At 43.4% G+C, this 17,078-nt stretch overlaps 1 protein-coding gene across 1 annotated transcript in view; it reads left to right on the forward strand.

The window, feature by feature from the left end:
* The first annotated feature begins 10,007 nt into the window (after nt 1-10,007).
* LOC143102865 (trinucleotide repeat-containing gene 6B protein-like) overlaps nt 10,008-17,078 on the forward strand; it is a 36,997-nt gene continuing 29,926 nt past the window's right edge. Inside the window, exons 1-4 of the mRNA XM_076266678.1 lie at nt 10,008-10,267; nt 15,149-15,388; nt 16,044-16,181; nt 16,512-16,698. Of these exons, the coding sequence (XP_076122793.1) occupies nt 10,261-10,267; nt 15,149-15,388; nt 16,044-16,181; nt 16,512-16,698 (572 nt within the window). The 5' untranslated portion in view covers nt 10,008-10,260. The remainder of the gene's footprint in view (nt 10,268-15,148; nt 15,389-16,043; nt 16,182-16,511; nt 16,699-17,078) is intronic.

Consider the following 17,078-nt stretch of genomic DNA (forward strand, 5'->3'; position numbering starts at 1 on the left):
TGTCATTTTGCTCAGTCCTTTTTCTCCTCTGCCTTCTCTGCTTTCCTTTCCTTTCCTCTCACTCCCCTTCTGTCTCCCAGCAGCTGCCAGCTCTTCCTGATGTGGGCGTAAGTGAAACCACAGGCACACCCACGGACCTCAAAGCCATCAGCCAGAGTATTTTTGCAGGCCTCAAACCCCTCGTCTGGCCTGGCAGAGAGAGGGGAGACCCAGAGAGCCATGGTCTGCCGACGGCTCAAGCGTGCAAAAAGTAAACAGAAGTAGCACGTTTACATAAGATCATGCCTTGGCACATGTGGACAGTTAAGGGTCATATCAGACATAGTAACAGACTTTACGAACAGTTCAGGGCTCTGGCTCGCAGTGTCCACTGCTGCTGACCCCTGCAGTGAAGTGACTCTCTATGGCCTGTAAACTCACTGAGAGTTTCTTTAATGGGATACCTGCATGGTCACCCCCACACTCTGTGCTCAGGGATGGATTACTGCACGGGCCTACCGGGCCCAGGCCCAGGGGTCAGGGGGCCCTGAAGCCCAAGCCTTTGCATGGAATCATTGCCTCAATATCAAAAAAATCAGGATGTAGGCTATGAATCTGATTGAATTTAGTATTGGCCATCCCCAAAATGCACCAGAATACAGGAAATCACATCAAACAAATAAAAAAATGTCTGGGGGAGGACCCCCAAACCCCCCCTCCCACATATACAACAATAAGTGGGGGGCCCTTAATACATCTGGGCCCAGGGGCCCGGAAGTTCATAATCCGCCCATGTCTGTGCTTACCATCTAACAGCGATGGGAACCCTGTTTGTGTGTAGTTATGTCAAGTACGAGTTAATCATTTTGTAAATAAAACAGACAATAGGTATCACTGAACAGTGGAAGCTATTTGTTCATGGTTCAATTCTGTACATTAAAATTCTGTAGGACACAAATAGCATATAACAGCATCATATAACTTACAATTTAGCCTACAATTTAACCTGAAATTCATTGTAAGTTCTACTGAAACGCAGTTCCACATTCTCATCTGCACAATATGACAGAGGAAGCCATACCAGTAAAAATTAGAATTAATTTCACAGACATCATACATTTGAGATTTCATCCAGCAACAATGTTTGCTTCTCACAATGTTCGCTTCTCGCAATGTTTGCTTCTCGCTGACTCTGATGTTCTCTGATCATGTTGTAAGAGTTGTGAAGACTGTATTTGGATGTGGAAACAGAAACACGACTTGATATTCTTAGTTAAAATCTGAACAGTCTGGTTCTTTTTCTGGCACATCAGCACAGGATTTGGATGAGTATTTGCAAGCAAAGTGGAAAGCAAAGCATGTGATGACATGGGCCAAAATATTTTGGTTGGATTTGACAGTGTGGTGGAGCCCAATCAGACTGTCAAATCAGGTGTGAAGACTGTTTTGCCATCCAGTAAACAAAACCCATTATTTACTTAATGATCTGATTAGATATAAGAGAAAAAAATAAGTTTATTCATGTTAATCTTCTTTAGACACTTTTATCTGCACACATTAAACAGTCATTTGGCAGCACCACTGTCTGGGCTATTAACACAGGCTGAGTGCAGTTAGTTTCCAGTGGACTGTGTCTCCCAGGTTGACCTTGACGGCTGCATGGCAACCAAGCGTCTTCACTCCAGCCTGTGAGGACTGAACCCTGTTGAGCATTCTCAGCCATGCCCCAAATAGGCATGGGCTTTGGGCTTGGGTTTTCATAGATGAAAGTGAGGGAGAGGTCTACTGGGAACTTCTCTGTAAATAGAGTGGATAGTGCTTTTTTCAGTTCTGCACTATGGCTTTGAAGTGCTTGTACATGTACAATGTTTGGCTTTGAATGAGTGAGGATCCTTTCTTTCTCTCTATCTCTCTCTCTCTTTCTCTCTCTCTCTTTCTCAGTCTCTCTCTCTGAGCCACAAAGTGTTTGTTTGGTCTTAGCTATATCTCCTCCAAGATCGTTCATTGACTGTGTATTGTATTTTGTAATACCTTCATCACAGCTGGAAAGTGTCAATACACTGTTTGTGGCACTGAGGATATCTGTAAAGTAAACATTGAATATGTGCAGACTTTGGAGAGTACATGTCAAGGGTTGGGAAGCATAGCAATGGTGCTGGGTAATAAGGGAGGATCGTGGGTGACAGATTATTTCTGTGGGTGTCATCCGACACCCAGAATCCAGCAGCTTCTGTAAGTCTAGCCTGGGAAAGGGCAAGCCTCTTCACTTGGGATACTCAGAGGTTAAGGGAGAGGAGGATCAGTATAGTTTAGAACAAAGCATAGAAGTGAGTGATCTGCTCAACCTTAATGGATGATTGAAAACATACAAACACACACACACACGGACATATACCACACACAATGCACACACACACACACACACACACACACACACACACACACACACACATTCACAGATGCACATGTTGGCCTGGGAATACTCAATTCTGCTTATTATTGTAGGATGGCTCAGTTGACCATCACACACACACACAGGCTTTGGTTGTGTATGGATTTTACATGGGAAAGTTTATGGGACGGTTTGTATTTAATTTAGTCTGTAATTAGCTTATAGTTCATTTGAAGAAGAGTCAATCCTTCTATTGCTAATAAACATCCATCTTGTTTCAGTCAATTGAGGGATGCACCGACAAGGAGCATACTCTGGTGTGGTTGTGTTTACACATGCTTGTGTGTGTGTATGTGTGAGAGAGACAGAGAGAGAGACAGACAAACAGACAGACAGAAAGAGAGAGAATCTTTGCAGCATTCAAAAAGGACACATGATTTTTATGGGATCATTTTATGGGATAATGGGATAAATAAATAGAAAACAAATTTGCAGACATATATGATAAAAATACGTAAATCAGGGGAAGAGAATGAGAATAACCAGAAGCGAGGGCACAAGGATATGTGAGAGGAGAGGAGAAGAGAAGAGAGGAGAGGTGAGGAGGCGATTAGAGACAAATGGAGGGAGAGAGAGGGCTAGTAAAACAGGATGAGAAGTCTCTCGGACAGAAAAGGATTTCTCCTCAGGAAATGACTTTCACAAAGTTCCTACAGCCTGCCAAAGAAACATTTAACCCTTGTCATGCTAACTAAAGACTTCTAATTCTGTATTAGCTATTGGTGTGTGTATGTGTGTGTGTGTGTGTGTGTGTGTGTGTGTGTGTGTGTGTGTGTAAGAAGCTTACAGAGTTACTCTGAAAATGATAATAAGCAATGGGATAACTGAGAAATCTCTTTTAAGCATGATCCATTTTTGTTGAGCATTGGTTAAATGGAGCACTTGTACACTTTCTTCAGCTACTGCTTGTGGTCATCAAAACCACAGCATAAATCACACAGCCTACCCCTGCATGCTCATCAATCCTCTTTCACATGGCCACTTCCTCCAGTTTCACGACAATGACTTCAACATGTTAACAGCACAAACACAAAAATGATGTGCCAGAAGTAGACCCCTGGTCTTGCGTAACCAGCTATAGGGAAAGGAAAACTGTAGCATTAGCAATTTGGCAAAATAGCAATTGACACTCTGGGCAGACTCCATACTGTCTGCAATGCTTCTTTGTACTAAAACTGTGCATTATCCATATTAATGGTATCTCTCTGTCCCTGATGAGATAATGGAAGTCAATGAGCACCATCACTTGATACAAACAAGCGACTCAGAGTAATAAGAGATGCATGTATTGAACTGGCACTGAATGTCCTTTTCAGTAAATATTTATGGAATTGTTGGGGTGCATTGCCAGCCAGGCCATTGAAGTGCCTAAGGAGTCTGTGAGTGCTGGCTTTATGAAACACAGATGTCTGCCAGGAACACAGAGATAGAGTAGAGTGACTTAAGAGTGTGTATATGTGTGTGTACGACTGTGCATCTCTCTACCTCTCCCTCCCTCTCTCTCTGTCTGTCTGTCTGTGTGTATATGTGTGTGTGTGTGTGTGTGTAAGCAGTTGAGGCAGTGGAAGCTGCCTGTGGATACTAGTAGCTTGTGGAATGGCTGCGGTGGCGTCGAACTCTGTGTATTTGGGGGGGGGGGGCATGGGGTGTTTCCCCTGCAGTGTCAGCACATACTGTACTGTATGAGTTTGGGCAACTATGGCCTTACCAGCAAGCCAGCTGGAATACAGTTTCAGTCTAGATGATTTTGATGCAGTCAACAAACACAGGGGCAATCGATTTGGTATCTTGGTCATACTGGAAGACTTTTAAGGAAAGTTCTAACAGACAGCAATGTTTTTCAAGATTAACATACTGTAAATTAGGGGATATCTCTGCCAAGAACTATATATTCAGTGAATGTGAATGCAAAAAAGAGCTTTCATTCACCTAAGCTCTGTTTTAGATGCTTATGCCCATTTGCATTTTAAACAGGGCGGACAAGGTAAGGTATGTGGATGAGGATGCTCATTAGGTAAACTAGTTGAGTGTTCATGAAGTAATGTTTAAGCGCTGTAAGCTTTTTATGCGGGATGGGGGGTTGTGGGTGGACTCTGTGAAAGGAAGATTGAAGCAACAGCGGGGTGTGGATATACAACCTCTGGTGGCTGTTTGGACTATCCCCCATGTTTCCTTGGATTCTGACTTGTCAGGAAGCCCAGTACGGCCAAAGAGACAATAGGCCATTGTGCTGTCGGATGAGAGCTTCTGTAAGACCGAGACAGGAAGCTTGAAAAAACGCAGACACACACACGCATGCACACACACCCACACATAGACACATACACGCACACAGAAATGCACACACACCCACATACACACGGGTGTGTCGTAAGACTCTGGAGTTCACCTCTCTGTTTTTATGACCCAGGCTAAATATAGGCTGTGTGTGTGTGTGTGTCAGGGGTCATGCATTTTCACTGAGCATGACTTGACTGATGATCCGTTTCACCCGCAGGCCCTCCAGGCATCCCCCTCTTCGCCTCCCCCGACACCCCCGATTCCCTTCCCCATCCCCATCATGCTTCCTCCCATGTGTTCAACATCATCCTTTTTTTCCTCTTCTTCTGGAGCCCCCAAAGACAACCTAGACACTACTGATGACTCTACAATTTACACACTGCTGTGGAAAAAAACAGAAAACATAGTAGAAAATGTTTTTCATTTTCAAAAGCCTGCCATTTTCGGCATTGCTCTGTGTGCCTAGGTATGGAAAATCCCCTCCTTTATGGTCCTTTCAGTTTTTTTTAATGTGCAATGCTCACATCAGCAGGTGGTTTTCACCGCCGATTCCCAGAGACTCAACACATACCACGTTTCATCAATCACGACATGCGGGATTAGAGCTTGGGGGGTTGGGGCTGTGAGACCAACAGACGGTTGTACGAGAAGAGAGGGGGAGAGGGTATAATCAGGGGGAGAGTTTTTGCGGCCTGAGTCATGGCTGATTCACACAGAGACAGAAAAGGGTGGTGGTGCTGGAATGTGTGTATGTGTGTGTGTGTGTGTGTGTGTTGTGGAGACGGTTGGGGGTTCACCACCTCTAACTGCCTTTTTGGATTTGATAAACTACTCAGCAGATGGGTTGTGTGAAGCAGAACCATTGTTTTTATCACACATGGACACAGCTTTGCTCTAAAACCAACATGCTCACTACCTGAAAGGCACGCAAATGTAAAACCTTGCAAACAACAATAACGGCACAGTTGGCACTCATGAAAGCCTTACTGTGAGGTTTCCTACCTTGACCACACAAGTGCACAGTGGGAATGACAGGTGCTCTTCACGAGACTATGTGCCATCAAAAATGAATGGCAAAACAGGTTGGCCATAAAAAATACACTTTGACTCCAGCATCCCAAAAAACTGTGTTCTTTGTCATCTTAGCACAGTTTAGAGGGTTTATGGTCTAAAACAGTTTCCCTCAAACAGCCAGTGCAACCCTGTCTAACTCTGTTTCAACATGTTAGGATTTGATATCTGTGAGATAAAAAAAAAAAAAAAAAGACAGATAAGGGCAGAAAGAGATAAGCATAGCGGAGCACTATGTCAGCCTTGTTGTTCTGGAGTACTGGACTGGAGGGTGATGTAGGGAGGACCACAGTGATGAGTGTGTGTGTGTGTGTGTGTGTGTCAGGGGGCATCTCTCCCTGGCCTTGAAAAGGGGAGGACCTTGTATGTCTGGAACTTCACAAAATGTCTCTGTGTGACCTACCTGACCTCTCACCCATAGCAGGGTGTTTTTTTCCCTGGCCTGGCTTCTTCTAAGCACATGTTGTTGATACACAGCATGCAACTACACACAGAGACATGCATACACACAGACACACACGCAGACACAGAAACACACACACACACATACAGATATACTACCTATATACAGTTTGTATATTTACATGTTGGAATTTAGGTAATCACACTTGTATGACTGTAATTGGTCAGGACAATTGAGGTAGTTCTTGTGAATATTTATGGATTTTCCTGCAATGCCAGTTTATTTTAAAAGAATTTTAGTCAGTGGTTACAGCTAATACCAGAGTACCATGATGAACACAAACTTACAGGAAGTTGCATCTTGGCATTCCAATTACTAGGAATGAATCCTATGCAACAGTTTTTTTTTATGTGTCTTTTCTAAGGGTGCTAAAACTAATTTGATACAACACTAAATATGTGGCAAGAGATTTCTAAAATAGTCGTAATTCTGATTCGCCGAGTTGTGGTTGACATAGCTGTCTGTGTATGCAGTATGTGTGGCAGTGTGCATATTTAAATAGCAATGTTACACCCAATGATTACAACGTTAACAAGAACCACAGTATTATGAGAACTCTGTGTGAGCTGGAGAATAAAATGGCAGCTGTGTGTGTGTGTGTACTTATGCAGTGTACGTGTGTAGGTGTCAAGGTCTCTTAAGGTTGCTGCAAGCTGAGAAGAAACCGGAGGATGGAACCGGTCGCATTTCTAAAATTCTACAGTTTTATGCTGCAGCCCCGGCAACCACAGACTGTTGATACACTGCCATGCGCCGAGGCTAATACGGCCAGTTTGCGCCGCATTTTATGTCACTGCAGTAGTCCGCCTCTGGCCCTGCAGGCCTCATGGGAAGCAAAGCCCCTGTGGATGTGGCTGTGCTTGTCTCTGCGGCGCTATGCCCAGATCCTTGTATAGGGCTCCATGGTTTGGAAGAGAGGCACCGTTGGTATGCTTTGTTCAGCAACAACAGGCCGTTTATGAAGTGACTGACTGTAGCAGTTGCAGTGTCCCCCCTTCTGTCTCAATTCTTTCACTTACAGTAAGAAAAAATTGCAATCTTGCGTGAGTGTTTAACATCCTTCCTTTGTGCACGTCCTATTAAGCAGCTGTTTCCCACAGACATCTGGAGAGCATATCGACGAGTTTGATTTATCAACTGAAATGGCACACACCTTCTGTCCAACACATGTTCACAGTGTCAGCACTGGTTAAGTGCGGGATTAAGTGGTTTGGGTGAGGTGGGGGGTGACACACCTGGAGTTTTCCTGTTTCCTTGGATGCTTCTGCACGCCTGGGCACTGAGCAGCGATGCGTTTCGAGGAGCAGTCCGAGTCTTCAGGAAGTCGTTAATTTTCGGACTGACTGTCTGTTTCCAGAGAGAGAGTCCAGGGGCCGCAGGGGAAAGGAAAAAATGGAGGAGCGCCTCACTGAAGAGAGTTCCAGATTTGACTGATGGACTTGCAAACGCGATAACCATGATGACATGATAGTCTTGCACAGTTAAACCCTGAGCCGGATTATACAAAAACCCTTTTCATCATATGAGGTTTCTCTCTCTCTCTCTCTGTGTATATACATGTGTGTGTGTGTGTGTGTGTGTGTGACATTGTGATAATTTCAGCCAATATTTGTGCAACATGAGGAAAAGCAAGTCCAAGACAGGAAATTAACAGATATTATCAAAATATGTAAATATAACTAACAATAACGCTAAACCGTATCTGTAATACACAGCTCTCTTGTACAAGAATGAGGACCAACTGGGTCTCCTCCGGAAAAAAAAAAACTTATTTGAAAACTTTGCATAGTTTATCTCATGCAGACCGACCATGCTGAGTGCATATCTGATAAAAGAAAGTTGGCAACATTCAGTAAGTTGGTGTGACAAGACTGGCCTGGTTTCTGGCCCCTCCGACAGTGACTCACTAGGTCTGCATTCATTCCTTTCAGTCAGATTTCTATTCCAGGACCATTTCAATCTGTTCAACTTCCTTAATCTCCACAAAGTTCTTTTCTCCCTCACACAAAACAGAAAGAGTCAGAGAGACACATTCTTCCACGAGACAAAGGGGCAATTATGCTGGAGCAACTGGACTGATGGACTTGTGTCATGACCAGGATTGGGGAGTGGGGTGTTTGAGGGAGGGGGGGGGGGGGGAAGTCTGGTAAAAGGCGAAAAGGCAGGGTGGTTTTCTTGTGCTGGGCAGGGGCAGCACATTCCATCAAGCCAACACCACGGTTCTAGAACTCTCTCTCTCTCTCTCTCTCTTTCAATGGTCGCTCTGTGTCTCGATCGCCCCAGTGACTCCGAGACAACACTCTGGCGCAGTCCAAAAAGACACCCGTGTTAAGAGGGACAAATGGGAAAAGATGCAAAAGATGAACCCAAACAGTGGGAGGGAGAATCACAGGGGTGCACCAGCTGATCGCAAAGAGGAAACATCCATGCTGTGCCCCGGACATCAATGTTGTGTCTTGACACAAAACCAGTGCCTGTTTAACAAGGAGGAGGCGTCCAAAGCTTCATCCACGCAAATGTTGTTTGTTACTGTCGTTATCAAGTCACCGCAATCCCAGATGTAGGTGTGTTGTTGTGAGGAATGAGAGCGAGCTGGGGTGTGCAAGGCTCACATCTTCCTCTGAGTGAAACTAATTGTTTGCAGGCCCCAGTGGGGCTGTAGTTTTGTCAGTTGTGTTGCTGCTGCCACTTTCCAGCCTCCCTACCCATGCTGGGATGTTTATTCAGGGTAAGGGAGTTGGGTACTGGGGGGGTGGGGGGGCGGCTGGGTTGTAGCGACCGAGGGATAGCATGACATTTCCTGTCGGCCCGCCAAGAAAAAGACACATTCGTCTGTCTGTCTGACAGGCACCCCTTTTATTTCCTGTCTGTAGCTCTGGACTGTAACATAGAGAAATGTAAGAATGCCGGATGTTATATTTTGGGCAAACACGAGGTATCCATATGAGCCACAGGAGTATTGCCACAGTGCCCTGTTTGAATGACCAACAGTATTTAAAGAGCATTACTTGCGTGTTTCCTTTGTTGTTCTTATTGTTATAATCTTTTGTTCTGGGGAATCTCTTATGATATATGAAGCAATCTGTGACTCACTGCATAAGCAAGGGCATCACTTTGTTTTCATTGACAGGCAGGTCAGTGAAAGATGGATGAGTCAGGTTTCACCATGACTAATGGCTTTGCTGTGATTGAGACATTAATCGTTTTTTCTCCAAAGTGGGTATTTTATATTGAGAAAAAATTTGTAGCCTAGGCCTACATGATAAATTGTTTGGGTGCTTCTAAAGAACATTATGTAGCCCAATCCATTACAGAGCCGTTAAACAAGACCCTAACGCCCCCTGGTGAGGGTTATGCAGTTGCACAGGAGGACAAGATCATCCTATCTTGAAGCGGTTGCCTTCTCTTTGTGTGGTTACTGTAAAACACTTTCTTACATTCTATATATTCACATGAGACCAAAAACTCTTCATGTAGCCTAGGCTATAATGTGTTGAAATCAGTCTATAAGATAGGCATAGGCTACTTACACAGAAATTAGGCTACGCAACTTAATAAGAGTTGTAAACTTAGGTTGAATAGACTACATTCTTATTCGTATGAAATCAAAACCCTTCTTTAATTTTAAGTGTTGAAATCTGTTTAAAACACACACATCTCAGGCTAGGCTACGCTAAGACAGAAATTACGCAGTCTTGCCATTGTCGTTTAAAGGAGTGGTCTTCCAGTCACAAATATCGAATGGGTAGCGTTAGTCTTATCTTCGTCATTGGTGGCATTTTCTCGTAGCATAACGTCGATTTTACCTGTGCAGTTTCGTGCTAGGGCAGTGGTCGTTTGGATGCTGTGGGCGTCAACAGAGTATGTAGTGAAACTTTACGGGACACGGTACGATAACCTTCAGGATGTCCAGCTGTTGACTTGAGCTGTTATCAGGTGTTTCTTTGGTGTCTTGGATTTCCTTGAGGACTGTATACCTGTGCTATATTTGCATTATCCGGACACAGTGGTGATCATGAGTGGTGAGCACTATAATTTCCATCTTCATACTATAATGTTTTGATACTGAAAGTGACGACGAGTGACATTTTTCTGAACCGTTTGGGGTAACGTTATAGGCACGTCTCCATTCAGCCGGCTTCCATTGATAGCCTACTTTGTAAGGTTGAGTTCTGTTGAGTTGGACGGTTTGGATCTGAAAATACAGTGCCAAAAAAAAAAGTAAGTGAACCCATGCTAAAGTTGACTAAAAAGAGGAATAAAATCTTTTGGAAATTGATCTTAATGCCTTAATTAAAAAAAGAGGAAAAATCCAACCTAAATGTTCTTCCTTAAAATACAGGAGGCGTAGGCTATACACACCCCTATGTTAAACTCCCATAGAGGCAGGCAGATTTTTCTTTTTAAAGGCCAGTTATTTCATGAACCAGGATAGCCTACTTACTATCCTGATAAAGTTCCCTTGGCCTTCGAATTAAAATAGCCCCACATCATCACATACCTTTCATCATACCTAGAGATTGGCATGGCTTTATTTCAGTTAGCCTATTAGCTGGTTTGATCAAAAGGTGATTTTTATTCCTCTTTTTAGTCAACTTTAGCATGGGTTCACATACTTTTTCTTGCCACTGTAGAACGATACATTTATAAACTTATAGGCTAGGCCTGCTTCGTTCAATAATAGTGGGATGCATAGCAATTATGGACTATTGCAGTTACAACTATCCTATCAACAATTCATGTTTTTCTGCATCTGTGGATTTTGTTAAGAGAAATAATGCAGCCACCTGTGAAACAATTAAACAATTGGCATGCATTTTAAAGAGAGAGAGAGAGATATTCTGATAACATCCAGATAACATCTGGAGACCTGTTATAACTTGCACTGAACATAGCTGGAATGAAGGCATAGGGCACAGCCTAATCCAGCATTGTTTGTGGCTTGCTTTAAAAGGTTTTAATCAAAACATAACAAGACTCACTCACACTCTTCAGAAGTGTGTCAACATTAGCTCATCAATGAGTGGGTAATCTGTATTTTCTTAATATATGCTAGATATAGGCCTATCATAACATCAGTCTATTGCTGAAGTAGATACATATTTCTCAAATTTTTAATGATGATCGTGCCAGGTATTTTTTATACATTTATATATTTTTGATAATTTGCTATCAGGCATGAGGAATAACAAGCCTCCTGTGGCATACCATCTTGGTGTCCATGGTAATGCAGGCCAGGTATTTCTTTATCATATATGGTGTAGTAGATTAGCCTAATTCAAATGTCTGATTTTATAGTTTGTTTTTCCTAAATCAGGTGTTGTTCATCATCTTCCAGGAAGTGAGGCCCCATGTATTGTGCCATGTTTGGACTTGTCTTGTGGTTTGTTGCAGTGCATGTATGCTTTCTTTGGCTATGGGCTTTGGTTATCACGCTAGCAATCCAGTATCACATTATTGTCATGTGTGCTACTTCTCCAGAAGTGAGATGCTGGTCTAGTTTTCACAAGTCAGCCACTGGCTCTTTCCAGCTCTCCCAGCCACCCACCTACAAACCTTGACCTACTTGTCATCTTTATCACTTTTTCTTCATGTATAGTGGGAGTGTGCGAACAAAGTTCCGACAGAAGTCTGGCATTCTTTTCCCCTGAGACAAGGCACACACGTGGTATCCCATCAGTCTCTAGTGTTTATGGGCGGATGGGATACCATCCGTCCATACTCTTGCTCTCTGCAGGTGCAGATCCAGGGCCTCTTTTACATGGAATGGCATTTATCATGCTCAATGCAGTGCCCTTCATTAATCTGTTTCGAGATATACGGCATAACTTATGACTGTGGTAACTCCCTCATTCCTCTTGAAAGATGGTTGCTGTGTGTTCCTTCCATATGTTAAATCATGTCCTCTACCTGGTTATGCTGATGGTCGATGCATCTGTGAAATGAATAACTGACTGCTAGAATAGAAACATTCTTTTACCAGTCATGTAAAGTAATGTTCTGTGACTGTGGTATTTTTTATTATTATTATTAAATAGTTTTTTAGTGATGCTTCAGAAAACTGCTTCTGTGGTCTGAATGTTTTGAATTACTGTTCATATGTTCATACACTATATTGCCAAACGTATTGGGTCACCTGCCTTGACTCGCATATGAACTTAAATGACATCCCATTCTTAATCCATAGGGTTTAATATGACGTCGGTCCACCCTTTGCAGCTATAGCAGCTTCAACTCTTCTGGGAAGGCTTTCCACAAGGTTTAGGAATGTGTGTTTATGGGAATTTCTGACTATTCTTCCACAAGCTCATTTGTGAGGTCACACACCGATGTTGGACGAGAAGGCCTGGCTCTCTGTTCTATAGGGTTGAGGTCTGGACTCTGTAGTGTTGTCACGATACCAAAAGTATGACTTTGATACGATACCTGCCATAAATATCACGATGCTCGATACTGAAATGATACTACGGCGAAATCCTAAGATATCTGGAAAAGAAAGGACTCATACCTCCTCCAAGTGTATTGAGTCATTTGTGTTGAATTCGGTGCACTTTTGTAGTGTGCAGGTCAATTCTGGGTTCTAACCTTCTAAACTTCTACATAATTATTATTTTTTATAGTCAGTAAAATAGTAGGCCTACTTTGTGTGATTAAGTCCTTGTTATAGTTCATTTGTTGTGTTGTGTTTTGGCAATAACGTAGCATTAAATAGCCAAACTAGGCTAGATCAAGGTCAGTGTTGAAATTACTGCATGCAAATCACTGAATGCTATGCAGAGGTGCTATCCTCTAATGCTATCTTTAGGCCATCTGATGTACAGTATAGGCTACTAGGCCTTCCCGTGTTCATGCGATTTCTTTGACAGTTGCAAAGGGAAAAATGTGAGGATAGTCTTCTTTGCGCCCAGTGTACAAGTACGACGTTCCAACCACTCAGGTCTTCGTCAGATAGGCTTACACCATACCTGTTGCAATATATCTGTGTGCATTACATTACGTCTATTTCTTTGATAACATGATTTGCTACCACGTAACAATAAGCCGCTATTATTATTAGGACTCAACACGCTTTGATGGTATGCTGTGGGCTTTAATTAGCGCCTTTCGGGTAGCCTATCCTACATCTGGGAAATAATTATTGAACAAATTGCAGTCTACATGCCATGACAAATATTACCAGTAGTACTGACCGAACATAAAATATTTTGTTTGGTAGGGTTGGTAATGTTATTCTGGCGTGAACATTGCGCTTTCATCACGTTAGCACCCTATGATTAGGCTACAGCTCGTTATGTCTCGTCAAAATGAATACAGCTTATGTCTCGTCAAAATTCATTAATGAAGGAAGGTTCGCTTTACTCGTTTCACTTTCACAAAACAGAAGAGAAGAACTTGGCACTAACCATGTAGTTGTGTTTTCTATAGCATATTTGTTAACCTGTCGTTCTTTGAACTTTGAATGTTGGGATATGTCTGAGGTGTTTAGCCAAGTTCCATGCGTAGCATACTGCTTTTAAATGACTTTGAAACATATTTTACAAACGGGCCTCTGTGTACCTGATGGCTTGCCTTCACTATTCGCGATGTATCCGAAATAGTTCCAGATTTCACATCACCTTTTGTTTTATCCACAAGGCCGAGGACTGTCAGCAAAGAACTATGTTGACGTTGCTGCGCACTCACTCACTCAGAGCTGCCTGCTTGACACGCCCACTTGCCTAGACGCGTGTGCGTGCAAGGAGCAGTGAGAGCAGCAGTTCACACAGACCGTTATTATTTTAATAAAGTATCGATTCTAAAAACGTCGGAAATCGTTTTTTGCGTGAAGGCATCGTGATACCTTTTTAGTATCGATACACCGTGCAACTGTGCAGGCCAGTCATGTTCATCCACACCAAACTCTGTCGTACTTGTCTGACTGCATTGTGCCAAGTGTAAAGTTTGATGAAGGGGGAATGGGATTATGGTGTGTGTTTTTCAGGAGCTGGGCTTGGCCCCTTAGTTCCAGTGAAAGGAACTCTGAATGTTTAATTTGCATACCAAGAGATTTTGGACAATTCCATGCTCCCAACTTTGTGGGAACAGTTTGGGGATGGCACCTTCCTGTTCCAACATGACCAGTGCACAAAGCAAGGTCCATAAAGACATGGATGGCAGACTTTTGGCAATATAGTGTATATTGAAGACTTTTTTAATGAATTCATACTATAGTATGGATAATGAAATTGCATCATGCAGCAGGTTTTTTCTGGGCATTATTATTTAAACCTCCTCTCCAGTCTGACTGCAGATTTACAAAAAGGGAGACGTGTTTGCTTTACACGGACTTATCACACCATTGTGTGTTGGTTTTCATGTCATGCATGTCAATCCTTGTGGTAAATCCTTTTAAATTAGAGAGAGCAAACAATTATGTACTACCAAACCAGATAACAGCCTCACTCAAAAATGAATGGCATTGCATAAGAGGCATGGAAGAACTGGAGGAGTGCTAAAAAAATATTTTAATGGATTTGAATGACATTCCATGACAATCCATGAAAGTTAAAGGGACACCAGGCAACATTTTCGTGTTAATTAATCATCTTCGTAAGTCGGTATTTGGTTAAATGACTCATTTTGGGGCGAATGAAGGCTCTCTCGCCCTCTGCCTGGTGCCTGTAGGAAGAATATCCCACTTGCAAGTTCGGTGTATCCTACCCGCCGACCGAAGCAGGATCAGTTTACAGCACAGAGGCAGGCTAACGAAAGCTAGAGAAGCACAGAGTGGACAAACTGTGGGAAATGTATACCTGCATAAACTGCAAGTCATTTTGAAAATGAAAATGTCTGCAAATGTGCAAATCTCAGTGCGTGGGTCAGGTGAATAGAGTTTTGAGGTGAGTGTCCCCTTTCGGCTCCAGGTATGCCAGTGTGGGCGAGGGAGCCGCCTCAGGAGGTGGAGAGTGAGACGGAGCTGCCGTGGTGTGAGGAGCGCGTGGAGGAGTGGTGGGACCGTGTGGAGGGCGCCAGGCACAAGCTGACCCGCCTACTCAACCCGGTGAAGCTCACACCATACCTGCGCCAATGCAAGGTCCTGGACGAGCAGGACGAGGACGAGGTGCTCAACTCCACCCTGTACCCGCTGCGCATCAGCAAGGCTGGTGAGACACAAACACAGGCTACAGGACACTTTGGGAGCACAAAGGAGAACTTACTATGCAAATAGGGGAAGGAAATGTATATATATATATATATATATATACATATATATATATATATATTTATTTATTTTTTTTTTTTTTTTTTTTTAAATGCTTATTTAAATGGATCATTAAAAATGTATATTTTATTTTCCAGTACTTCATCCTTTAAAGTCACATTGCTTCATTATTACACACTTGGCTTTGATTTGCATGCATAATGTTGCTGTGAAGATTCTGTGTTAAAGCGATGGTTCGGAGTAATTTCACCCTAGGGTCCTTTGCACCATGACTCCGAGCCAAACACCCTCCCAGAACCTGTTTTCCCTTGGTCGAACCCTGGTCGAGTAGCGCTGTCAGAAACTAATGAGTTTCTGCAGTCGTAATGGTACCAACTTTTATCTCGTAAATTACCCCACTAATAATGCCCTGAATGGTACGAAACTTCTACAGTAGTACAACTATGTTCTTTACTCATAAAACGAGGCATTGAAAAGTTTGTAAATACACCAGGAGTTTATTTAAATAACACTTGCCTGATGGATGGCAAAGGACCCTAGGGTGAAATTACTCCGAACCATCGCTTTAATGGCCGTATTTCCCTGACCCCTGTCAGGTCGTCTGCTAGACATTCTACGTAAGCGTGGCCATCGTGGGCTGCAGGCCTTCATGGAGTCTCTGGAGTTCTACCACCCGGACCAGTTCACACAGCTGACTGGACGAGAGCCCACACAGCGCTGCTCTTGCATCCTAGGTACACGCAGACATAATGGTGTCATTGGTGTGTGTGTGTGTGTCTCTGAACTCATACACATAAATGAGAATTGAGCCAGTGCCTATCTTTATTATCATCATCATGTAGCTGATTTTGTCGGTCTTCTTGCTTGCCTCCTGTTTACTCCTTCTGTGTCCTTCAAAAAAACTCTCCAAACTTTCCTGTCTTTACTCCTGCCTCCAATCGCATGTCTGTATCTCTCCTCTACCCCTTTACCCCTCTTTCCCCTTACACTGTATCTGTCTCCTCTGTCCCTGGGCTCTGGTCCCCGGTCTGCCGCTCCCTGTCTGTCTGTGTGTGTGTGTGTAGAGGAGGATGGCCCAGAGGGCCTGACTCAATTCCTGCTGCTGGAGGTGAATAAGCTGCGGGATCAGCTGCGTGCGTGTCGGATGTGTGAGCGCCGCCTGTCCCAGCGCTGCCGCATGGCCGAGGATGAGCGCAGCCGCGCCGAGCGCAAGGCCCAGGAGCTGCGCACTGACCGCATCCAGCTGGAGAGGTACTGCAGTGTTCCCCACAGAATTGAATTCTGTTTGTGGTGGTAGGTGACGGGGGGTGTTCACAGTTTTGATCAAATTTGTGCAACGTGGTTATGATGCTAACCGGATTTAATCACGATTTAGCCAGTCATCTTCTATGCCAACAATAATCCTTGCAGGATTTTAAAATGTTTTCTTTAAACGTGCATGCAGGTTTGTTGAGGGAGATAGACACAAGGAGAGGCTGTGCAAAGGTGCCCATAGTATGAAAATCATTGTGTGGTGGTCAATGTTGATATTGTGGTGGGCCGCCACAAATAAGTCAATGTATGGGAAACACTGTACTGAGTACTGACACATACAATAGGACATAGTAACTGTTGAGGGATGCAGAACATCT

This window comes from Alosa pseudoharengus, unplaced genomic scaffold (genome assembly GCF_046254945.1).
Source record: "Alosa pseudoharengus isolate Yale_2024_CS ecotype anadromous, Long Island Sound unplaced genomic scaffold, YU_APseudo_1.1 YU_APseudo_1.1_scf_4, whole genome shotgun sequence".
Classification (NCBI taxonomy): Eukaryota; Metazoa; Chordata; class Actinopteri; order Clupeiformes; family Clupeidae; genus Alosa; species Alosa pseudoharengus.